The 12026-nt window shown below is 52.3% G+C and overlaps 1 protein-coding gene across 1 annotated transcript in view; it reads right to left on the bottom strand.

Annotated features, from left to right (window-relative positions):
- LOC129337381 (uncharacterized) overlaps positions 1–12026 on the bottom strand; it is a 45328-nt gene that overhangs the window by 21087 nt on the left and 12215 nt on the right. The window contains exons 4-5 of the mRNA XM_054990983.1: positions 5380–6029; positions 4437–4591 (exon numbers count right to left, since the gene is read on the bottom strand). Of these exons, the coding sequence (XP_054846958.1) occupies positions 4437–4591; positions 5380–6029 (805 nt within the window). The remainder of the gene's footprint in view (positions 1–4436; positions 4592–5379; positions 6030–12026) is intronic.

Here is a 12026-nt window from a genome sequence, read left to right as displayed (position 1 = left end):
CCCGCACTTAAAGAAAAAAAGAAAGGAACAGGATGGTTTCACGAGGAGCCATGATGAGAAATCCAACAATCCTCCTACTACCAACAGAGAGAAAAATTCCGCTGATCTACTATTAAAAATCAGTTCAAATTTGCCCGCCTAAATAGGGGACCAATCACTGCAAACTGTTGATGGTGGGAGGATAATGAGCCAATCGCAGCCAATTAACGGGGTGTCGTTTCGACAGGACAGGATAGTATCTTGTCGATATACCGACCAATTGAAGATTTTTTTTTTTTTAAAAGTCACAAGACTTTTCACAGCCCAACCATGCCCCCCACCCTCCCATTCATTGCGGGTTTTATTGAGGGGATGTGATCGTGGCATCGCGCAAGAGAAATGGGAGTCAGAAGGTGATGTGGACAGGCAGCTGGATATTGCGCCCTCACACATGACGCAATCATTCCGAAAAAAACGCGGGAGGTAAGGTGGTGTGGAATCGGCCTGTAAGTAAGGATTCCTTTAAAATCTAGGTTGAAAGAGACAGCGCGTTGAAACTACCTGGGACTCAGCTCCTCCTTTCCGCTGCTCCCAGAATAAATACATTAATTGCCAATTTTTCAATAAGTCCTCTGGTGGCAGGTAGAGGAAGCCTGGGAGGAAAAATGCCAAGAAACCTTCCGTGTGGAATTCCACACAAGCCCTTGCCCTGTGGAAAACAGACGAGCCACTCGGGGCAACTCTGCAATGTGGCCCTGGGTTGAATTCAACCAGTGTTTCCTCTGGTGAAGGAGGGAGGAGGCACCCATTTGACCAGCTACAAAGGCTGTTCAGCGGGACACGGGACCTTCACAGGGGCAGGGGCTGCATTGAGAAGGAGAAGGGAGGAGGACTGAGAGCAGAGCTGGCTGGATCCAACCCCTGGTCAACTGTTATCCTCAGACTGGGGTGGTGGTAGAGCCAGTGGCCTACAACAATCCTGTAATGTAGGTAAGATAAAGGTAGTCCCCTGTGCAAGCACCGAGTGCATCAGGACGTTTTCTTGGCAGACTTTTTGTTACGGGATGGTTTGCCATGGCCTTCCCCAGCCATCTACACTTTACCCCCAGGAAACTGGGTACTCATTTTACCGACCTCAGAAGGACGGAAGGCCGAGTCAACCTTGAGCTGGCTACCTGAACCGGGCTTCCGCCAGGATCGAACTCATGTCTAACCTGTGCCTTTTGTCACTTGTAGTTCTGCCCTTAGGCTCCCTCATGTCATGATGACTCTCGTTGTCATCAGGCAGGCGAGCGGCTGGCTGTGGCTGTGTGGACCCATCGTGGCCCTCCTCGTCCTCAATGTTGCTTTAAACCAAACTCCAGTGGAGGTGGTGGCAGCACTTCGGTGGGCGGGTGCGGGGAGGGTCAGTAGGTTTTCACCGAGTGTGTCCAGTATTTTTGTGGAAGCATTTGGCCACCCTGCTGGTCACACATGCACCAAACTCAGCTTCTGCAGCATAGCGGTTAAGGGGCTGGGCTGCAATTCAGCACTCTGCTGGTTCGAATCTCACTTCTGCCATGAGCTCAGCAGGTGGCCCTGGGTCAGCCCCTCCGCTCACCTCAGCTCCCCAGCTGCATGGTGGGGATAATAACAACACTGACTTTGTTCACCGCTCCGAGAGGGCACAGATCTGTCCAGATGGGCAGTGTATAAGCACACTGTTGTTCTTATTATTTCTACAGATTGCATCTCTGATGCGTCTTTGTTTCTGATGGGCATGCTGGTCAAGCTGGCCTCAGCATGAATGTTGAAGTCACCCAGGACAACCAATCTTGGGATCTCCACCAGCATGAACCAGACCAGCTCGGCTAGCTCAGGAACACAGATGGCTGGGCAGCCGGGGGCGGGGGGGGGACACACCAGCAGAATCCCTGCCCTGTCCTGGTCACCCACCTGTAGGAACACACAATCAAGCCTGGCAGGCTGTTGGATGAGGGGCCTTGATAGATGGATGGAATCACGACAGACCACTGGGACCCCACCTCTCTGTCCCCCTGCCCAGCCTGTGGTTGTCAGACTGTGGCTTGAATAAAAGTTGCAATCCAGACTACCCCTTGCAATGAGACAAAAGTCCATCGATTTCAAAAGGCTTTGCTGAAGACAAACAACCATTATAAGTCCACACTCCAAGATACAAGGGTCATGGCTGAGCTAGATATTGTTACGAATGACAGGCAAAAGCTGAGGTCCAGAATAGCAGTTCCCTGCAGGCCCCATCCTCCCCCTCAGTTCTCAAAACAATCGGCCCGAGGGTGAGAAAGCGGAAGTTTCCCAAGGGTGTCTGAAAGGCAGATATCTGTAGACATAACATTCCTCTTCTCTCTGGGAGCTTCCAGCGGAAGGCTTGCCACCTGCAAAGAAAACACTTAATATACTGACAGGATTAAAATGGAGTCTCTTTGGCTTAAACACAGTCAGAACCTGACAGCCTGCAGCTATACAGAGAAACCTGGAGGGCAGAGCTGGGTCAGATTTAATCCCCCCCCCCTTCCAGCCTAGGGTTGCCAGCTCCAGGCTGGGAAATTCCTGGAGATGTGGGGAGGGGAGCCTGGAGAGGGTGGGGTTTGGGGAGGAGACAGACTTCTGCAAGGTATAATGCCACAGCAGCCATTTTCTCCAGGGGAACTAATCTCTGTCACCTGGAGATCAGTTGTAATTCTGAGAGCTCTCCAGCCACCACCTGGAGGCTGGCAACCCCATTCCAGCCCTGTCCTTGCAATACAGGCCAAGATCCCCAGCATTAAATCCTGGGTGGCAGGAGTTCCTCCCCAGTTACTGATCTGGCATTCAGCGGCGGGAGCTTAAGGAGCCCAGCCTCAGCGCAGGGAGGCAGATCCAAAGGAAGAGTGGCCGAACTGCAGCTAGGCTGCCTCCTCCTGGGGAGGCCAGACTGCACCCCCCCCATCCCCCTGTGCCCAGGACCAGGGGAATGGCAGCCCCCTCCCCAGGACACATCCCCCCCCCCGGCTGTCACCCCAATAAGGAGGCAGCTGGAAACTGTCAGCATTCCCGCTCCCCCTTCCACCGAACAAGCCCTTTAGCCCTCCCTGCACCCATGGCCAGCACTTCTGTTCTTCTTATGTCAGATATAGGGCAGGATGGGGTGAAGCTGGTGGGTGGGTGACCCGGGATGCTGGGAGGAGCCCCTTTCATGTTTTCTCCAGATCTATGAGTGGCCTCTCCTTACACTGAGAGCAGGGCAAAAGACAAGGGGAAGATGCACATTTATTCTTGCATGTGACAATGGGGCTGGATACACAGGGGTGAAGGCATTTCCTCAGATGTTGTGCTGGGAATAGAAAGGCCCGGTGTCGCGAGGCAGAACTTCTAGACCCTCCCCTGAGGCTCACTGGCGTTTTTGTCCCTTGGCCCTGGGGACAGCCCAGGGATCCTGTGCCGAAGGAGAAATTGCAGCATGGGGGAATGGGTCGCCGCGGGATCCCACCTGAGCCGTGGTTGGGATGTCCTGGAATTCCCATCAGGGTGTATTGCTCCTTCTGGCCCCAGGAGGAACCGAGGTATGAATTGTGTGCTGGGAAGCAAGAACCAAGGTAACTCGGCCTCACCTTGATTGCAACAGGCGACTCAGCAGGCCTTGGACAGGGGGGGGAGGCGGGGGGCGTCTCTCTCTCTCCCTCTCTCTCTCTGTGTATGCCTTGCTCTCTTGATAAGCAAGCTGCTACTCTTTAACTACGGTGGGAACCGTCCTGACTCTTCCTCTCTCTCCCTGTTTCATTTGAGAGAGTCTCCTTCTTGCCTTGTGACCTTCCAAAGGGGAAAGATGTCTGTTTTGGAGCTCTTGCCACAAAGGCCTCGTCCACGTACCCACATCCAGCGTCAGTGCTATGCTGGGTGGCCATGGTAAAGAGCAAGTAATGCTTTAGACGAAGATTTTTCTTTCCACCCCAAGATATCGCTGTGAATGGATTCTGCTTCAATAAACTGTACAGTCAATCTTTTCTACAACTCAGCTGCCTAAGGATTAATTACTGCACATTGGGGCAATCACTGTTGACTGTGTAACTGCTACCAAACAAATATAACTATTTCTAATGACCTCCCGTGGGTGTCCCTTACGACTGAGGCTCTGAAGGAGGTCGGGAAGGACACCTGTCACCTCACTCCAGCCCCCCTGATCCTAACAGTTGCCACTGCCTCTTACCTGCTGTTATTCAAATTGGGGGAGTTGCAAGCTGCAGCAACCAGATGGCACAGAACTATTTTCTGAAGGTATTCTTAGGCCACTGAGTAAAAGTCCTGCCCTGCCACGAAGAGTGGGGGTCTGTCATGGCCAGAGCCAGCATTTGGACCAGGAACGACCTCTGAGCCCTGGAGGAGACGAGGCGAGCAGGCTCACAAAGCCTTGTTGCGCAGGACAGTTCCTCAAGGGAGCCTGGAGCGCCCCCCAAGCTCACGCGAGAACGTGCCTGAGCAGCCAGGAAAGAACGCTGCCTTCTCCAGAGTCGGCCCCTCCGTCTATCAAGGTTAGTCTCACGTCCAGGTTATGCGCATCCGTTCCTGCTGGGGCCTGTTGACTGGAGATGCCGCCAGGGAAGGAACCGGGGACCTTCTGTATGCAAAAGCAGGTGCCAAGAGACAAATCAATGGGCTGGGTTCCATAATCCACAGACAGGTCTTCCCACCTTCCATTCTCCAAAGGAGCCACTTCCTTCCCTGGGATACCTACTTTACTCCTGCGAGAGGCAGAAAGGAGCACTTCCGCTCTCTCCCCCCCCCCCCTACACTGCAGCCTCCGAGTCCTGACCCACATGGCTGTGAGTCCGGGTGGGACCAGCAACGCCAGGAGTAAAGATCCCCCCTGGGTCCGAAATGGCTCCTGGGGAGAGGGGAAGGGTTAGGCGAAGGTGGGGACAGTCCATGACTGCCAGTGTGTTCTGCTGACGGATTCCTGGATCCAAACCACCTGTGCTTTATGAAGCTGTGAGGAATCCTTTCACCTGATTCTACATCCAATCCTATGATGTGACCTGCAAGGCAAGATTATTTCCCCCGTAGCAAAGGTATGACGCAGGAACGGTTGAAGCGGTTGTTTGATTTGCAGATAGGGGCTGCTTCCACACACATTGGATAATCCACTTTCAATACTCTTTAATGAAGATTTGAAACTGATTTTCCATGTGTGGAACAAAAAATCCACTTCTAAAGGATTACGAAAGTGCATTGAAAGTGCATTATTCAACATGTATGGAAATGGCCGGTGTCAGGAACGAGGCAGGCGGCTAGCAGGACACCTCAGCTAGCTTAGCAGGCCTAGCAGAGCCCTCGTCCTATTGTGGGGCAGGCCTGTAGGTGGGTGAAGGGTCGGCACCCTCATTTGTGGCTCTTCTTCCACTATACAGCACAGTAGGGCTTGTCTCGATTCTTTCGCACCATCGCCTCAATTTTAGTGAGCAGCTCCTCGGCTTGTTTCTCCCTCTCTTCTCCTGTTTTGCTGTTGTTGAAACCACAGTATCGGTCATTGCAAGAATGGATAAACTTCCGAAAGTAGACATTGTCTGAGTGCTTTATATAGTCTTCCAGGCTTTGACTACGCAAGTCTTCTCTGCGGCTGAAAACCACCATCATGTATTTCTGGGCCTCAGTGCCAAAGATCTGCTTCACCCGTTCTGCGGACTGATAGTCTTCCTCAGTAAAATGACCCGTTTGGGTCACCAGCACCAGAGCGTGGGGGCCTGGCCGGGAGAGAGCAACGCATCTGTCTGTCTCCGGGGAATCCCTCCCAATGGCAGAATCGAAAATAGCTGGTGTGTCGATCACGACAATTTTCTTCCCCTTCCACTCCCTGGTTTCCTGCTGGCACGTCTGTGTCACGGAGGTGAATTCAAACCGGGAGTCGAAGCACTCTTTCCCCAGGACGGTGTTTCCAGTTGCGCTTTTCCCCGCTCCCGTCTTCCCAACAAGGATGAGGCGCAGCTCTGGTTCCTCAGGATTCACACAAATACGCCTTTCTTTTCCAGCAGGTATGTTCCCTTTATTTGTTATTATTGCTGTGAAGAGAAAATCTATGTTTAATATATTTATCATGGTCACTGGACTGGAACTGAAATAAATTGAATTGTAAAGAGATGACCAAGCTGTGGGACCAATCGCTCCTGATTGTTTTATAAAATCCACTCGTGTAGTTTAATGTACAAACTTTGCTTGAGGACAGCTGAAACGTCCCAGATGTGAGAGCTCAACAAATCTTACCACAGGGTTTCAGCCTGGATTTCCTAAACCACACCCTCTGTTTACCCCTCACTTTCTGGGTTTCAGGCACAGCCCCAAGCAGCATGGAGCAGTGGTTAGAGCGCCAGAACAGCATATTGGAGACCCAGGATCAAATCCCTGCTTTGCTGATGCAGAAATTCTGCTGTGAGTTCCCTTGGTGTGACTTTTTTCTGATTCCACCTGAAGGGAGATTCCCACATCTTTTATACAGCTGAGTAAACAATGTTTCTGCGCATGTCTGCTTAGCGTCTATGAAATGGATTTTTTTCTTTGTACTAATAATTCTAAGGGTCTTTGCGCATGATATTGTAATTGAGTCGAGTTCTCAGAATATTCAAACTTATGCTTTGTCCTTTTGATAAAATCTTCACACCTGTGTCCTCTCGTCAAATTGTGAAGACATCTTCACACCTCTAAATTCAAAGCAGGACGTCTCCTAAACCCCCACAGCAGCTCAGTTAGCAATTTTACTCTTTTACTGTTTTGCAGTTTGAAAATACCTTAGCAATGAAAATGTCAGGTCCAGTGTATGTGTAAACTGTACTGACTCCATTTTCTAATGCTTCTAGTGTTTAAGTGCTTTCCTCGCAGGTGCACCAGTTCCCAGGCAGCATTCCCACCGGAGGAGACTGTTTTGTCTAACACCGTTCCACCAAGCATTGGCCTTGAAGGAGAGCAGCTTCCCAGGACTGAAAGATGTTGTTTTGAGAACTGTGGGGGGAGGCTGATGCAGATGGGAATTGTTACTCTGTACCTCATGCTTTGCTCTTCATTGGTAACAATGACTGTGTACCATCCTGAGTCTTCCATTCAGGACAGTGGACTATAATGGACCTTTTCTGCAGTAAAGTTTCCTTATTCAATCAACGGACTCTTGTTTGCTTTTGAAAGGGAACCTGTAGGAAGAGCCTTATCTAGCCACAGGCTGACATTTTGTTACCAATCATGCCTGAGTCGGGCCCAGCGGAATCCAAGGTAGTCCCGGACAGGGATCCTTTGTTTGATCCGTATGCGTCTCCCGACAGTCAAACAGCGCAACCCCAAGAATCTCAGGAACCGGTGCCAGCCGGGACCGGAGCTTCGATTACTACCCCGCCTCTCATCGATCTCGGCAGTGAGGGGACAAGGCCGACGGCGGCCGCTCTCCCCTTGATCTCGTTACCCACCCCGTCGGAGTGGGGAGCCAGACCCTGAGAAACGAGAGAGCGCCGGGCCGGTGGACTACATCCACGAGTTTCGATGGACGGGCGCCGAAGCCTAGAGACTGTCCCTGAGCTGGATAGCAGCCAACCGTGGCTGTTTTGGAACAGGACGACCGAACAGACGGACGGGAACACATCCCGCCGCGGCGCCCTGAGTTGGGATTATTCGGAACTTGCCCCGTGGAAAGAGCCAACGGAAGTTTCTGAACAAAGTTGGGTGCAGATGCAAAGTCGCACCTATGCTGTAGATTCCGGCATCTCGGCAGTGACGGGCCTAGCCAAAGGACTTCTAGCAGCGAGATCGCGAGTCGATCAAGGAGACCCTCCGCCTTGGGGGCCGTTTTCCCCGGTGAGTGCAACTGAGGGAGGTTCCGTGATGGGGCAACCGGGTCCAAGCCGAATGCAACAGTTGGAAGCTAGGCTGATCGACATGGAGGAAAGTTTGGCTCATGCCATTCACCTAATCTCGGCGATGGGGGCAGGAGAGAGAATATCACCTGAAGAAATGGCTGTACAGATAGCTACCCTCCAAAGCGTTATTTCCTATCCGGTGGAGGTCGTTCCACAGCAGCCGCCGCCTTCAGGAGAGGAGGAATCCTGCCCTGGAGAACCGGGAGAACCGCCCGCGGAACTTCCTAGATTAGACGAAATTCCGCCTAGCGGGGATACTCCAGCTGAGGTACCTGGAGAAGCTCCAACAGAACCCCCTAGATCGAACGGGGATCCACCTCCTGAGACTCCAGCTGAGACTCCAGCTGAGATGCCTGCAGAAGGGGAAGAAAGGCCAACCCGTCCAACCGAGACGACGGTGATACCCCCTCCCGCTTCTCCAATAACGGTCCGGCCGGATCAGTCGGAAGAGCCTCCGGCTCCTCCTGGGGAGGAATTGCCACAACAACCGCTAGAAGTTGTCCCCATTCAGCAAATCCCAAGGGACGGTCTACCGGCGCCACAAGACCAGCCTCTGCTTCCCAGAGTAACGACGCCGGGAGGGGCAAGCCCGCGCGGCCCACCACCCATCAGGCCTTCGCCGCTGCGGCCCCTTCCGCTTCGACCGCAACTAATCCCTTTGCAGCAACCGATCCGTTTGCCACCGGACCAACCCGTATTACCACCTCCGAATCAACCGGTGGGGCCTACACCACTACAACCCCACCAACCCGCCCCTCAGCGGCCGATCATCACTCGACCGCACCGGCCACCTCCACCTCAACCGCTACTGCCGACGCCTCCGGCGTTGCCACCACCAGCCCGACCAAGGTTGCAGCAGCCTGCCCGGCCACTGCTACAGCCACCGGCCCAACCAAGACCACCGCCCGCCCAGCCGAGGCCACCACCACCAGCTCAGCCGGTGTTGCCGCCGCCAGTGCAACCAGCACCCCTGCCACAACCGGGTCCCCAACTACCTTCCCTCGTACCTCAAGTGCCCTTGATGCTTCCGACGGACTTCTACCCAGCACCGGCTCCGAGACAAGACCTCCCGATGGGCTGGGTGAAACTGGAAGCCACTTTTGATGGGGATCCCTCCAAACTAGGATTTTTCCTAGTGCAAGTAGTGCAATTCTTCAACCGGTGGGGACACCTCTTCGGCAGCGAGGCCAGTCAAATTGAGCATCTCGGCTCCCGCTTACAAGGCAAAGCAGCGGACTGGTATGTAGGCCTATACAATATCGGGGCCCCCGAACTCAATACTCTCCAGGGGTTGGTGGACGCTATTCGAGCACAATACGAAGACCCCTTAGAGGAAACCAGGGCCCGAACAGAATTGCAAGCCATCAAACAAGGCAGCATGTCGGCAAGGGACTATATTACGAAATTCCGACAACTAGCTGCCAAATGCCCTAGGTGTGAGGAGTCCACCAAAATTATCCTGTTCAAGCAAGGGCTAAACCCGAGACTTCTGGACAGAGCCCTTATGCAGGACAATCCTCCTACGTTATTAGGTTGGATCCAGCTTGCATGTGAAGTTGAAAATCGCATTCTGGAAGTCCGTTTGGTTGAACAACAACAACAAACGGGACAAAGAAGACCCTTAACTTTACAGAGGGGAGGACGGGGAGCTGGATACGCCACTCGTGGAGCGAGAGATGCTAGATGGCAACAAGGGCTGTGTTTGCAATGCGGACAAGCCGGTCACTTTGCAGCACAATGCCCCTACCGGCCTGTGCAAAGACCTCCGCTCCAACTACGGCGTCCAACCCTTGCTCCATTTCCTACTCTCCAACGCCCGATTCCCGCTCCACGAGCGAATAGAGGCCGCGGCGCTTCCCAACGACCCGCCTCAGAAAGGGGGCTGGAAGCGGAAGAGGTCATGGAATACGACCCCGCTTCCCCAAATGCAGAGGTAAATCCAGAAAGCCCCCAGTCGGGAAACGAGATGGATCTGTCGTAAAAGGGCCCAACCGACAGATCCACCCCAAGCCCGTCCCTGCACGGAACCGGCCGCCTGGGTCCATCTTATTCATGCCAGTGACTTTACTTAACCCGGAGAGGAAGATGCACATCCGAGTGCAAGCTCTTATCGACTCGGGCTGTTCAAGAGACATCATCGCCCCAGCCCTAGTCAACGGACTAGTCCTACCAACTCGTGAATTGCAAAATCCAGTAATATTTGAACAAATGGATGGCACCAATATGAACCCTGTTACCACCGAAACCATCCCAGTGATCACAGGCATGGGCCAACACTGGGAGAAAAGGTCTTTTGTCATCAGCTCCACTGCCAAATACCCGTTAATTCTAGGCAGCAAGTGGCTATGTGATCACAATCCCTACATAAATTGGGCAGAAGGATGCATCACTTTCAGTCACGCCAACTGTAAAAACCATCGTTGGAACCAAAACTGGGGTAGTGATCCAACTCACACTGAGAAGGCTCTTCTCACCCAAGAAGAAATAAACCAAATACCCGAACCGTATTGGCCCTTTCTGAATGCTTTCTCCGAAGAAGAAGCTGATACTTTACCCCCGCACCGACGAACTGACTGTGCGGTGGAAATTTTACCTGGAGCCTCACTGCCCAAAGGACGACTCTATCCCATGAGTCTCCATGAACGAGAAGAGCTCCGGAAATTTATCGACACCAATCTTCAAAGAGGGTTCATCCGCCCAGCCAATAGCCCCCATGCCGCTCCGGTTCTCTTCGTGAAGAAAAAAGATGGGGGACTTCGGCTGTGCACGGACTTTAGAGGACTTAATGCTGTGTCCACCAACAACGCCTATCCCATCCCGCTCATCCGAGACCTTCTCAACGTCGTGGCCCAAGGTAAGATCTTTACAAAATTAGATTTAAAAGATGCTTACTTCCACGTCCGTATCAAGGCAGGGGATGAGTGGAAAACCGCATTTAATACACCCCTCGGACAGTATGAATACTTAGTTATGCCTTTTGGATTGGCGGGAGCCCCGTCTGTATTCATGTCCATGATAAATGAAGTTCTACACGAATTCCTTTATAAAGGGGTGGTGGTGTACCTTGATGATGTATTAATTTATTCGGACACAGAGGAAGAACACATTCAAATGGTGCAAAAAGTCCTGGCCACCTTGATGAATAATAAACTACCCATCAAGTTGTCCAAATGTGATTTCCATAAAACTGAACTCACTTACCTTGGGTACTGTATCTCCCAAGAGGGATTAAAAATGGATCCAGCCAAAGTACAAGCGATCCAAGAATGGCAAACTCCCACCACCCGCAAAGAACTGCAGTCATTCCTGGGTTTTGCCAACTTCTATAGAGACTTTATAGCAAACTTCGCCCAGATCACGCTCCCCTTAACGGAACTGTTAAAAACAAAAAATAAAGGGGACCAGGCTAAAAAACCCTCCTCCAAATTACAATGGACATCCGATTGCCAAACTGCTTTCGAATGCCTGAAAGGGCAATTTGTAACAGAACCCATCCTCTGCCACCCCAATGAAGAGTACCCTTTCATAGTGCAAGTCGATGCCAGCGATACGGCGATAGGAGGGGTATTATTGCAGAAGGGGGAGGATGGGAAACTGCGGCCTTGTGCATTCCTGTCAAGGAAGTTTTCAGATGCAGAAAGAAATTGGAATGTGTGGGAGAAGGAAGCTTTTGCAGTAAAGGCAGCCCTCACTAACTGGAGACATTGGCTGGAGGGGGCGCGATACCCCTTCGAGGTTTGGACAGATCATAAAAATCTGGAGGCCCTTCGAAGCCCACGCAGACTGAATGCCAAACAATTGCGATGGGCAGAATTCTTCTCCAAATTCAATTTCACTTTAAATTACCTCCCGGGCAAGACTAACTTTCTGGCAGACGCCCTATCGCGCATGCCCCAACACAAAAGCAAACGGGAGGAGACGGTAGACACGGTATTCTCACCTACGCAATTGGGAGGCGTGGTGACTACCCGCAGCCGAGCAAGCCAGCCCCTCCCGCACAACCAGGAGTGGAAATCGAAACTTAAAACTGAAGTGGAAAAGGAGGGGGATAAAGCGCCTAGAAACAAACTGACCCAATCCCCACAGGGGGATTGGTTAGCTGGAAGCAAATTTTATGTCCCGGACAGCCTCCGACGGGAGGTATTACAGCGATGTCATGAT

Source organism: Eublepharis macularius, chromosome 11 (genome assembly GCF_028583425.1).
Source record: "Eublepharis macularius isolate TG4126 chromosome 11, MPM_Emac_v1.0, whole genome shotgun sequence".
Taxonomy (NCBI): domain Eukaryota; kingdom Metazoa; phylum Chordata; class Lepidosauria; order Squamata; family Eublepharidae; genus Eublepharis; species Eublepharis macularius.
This window is presented reverse-complemented; position numbering and strand designations above follow the sequence as displayed.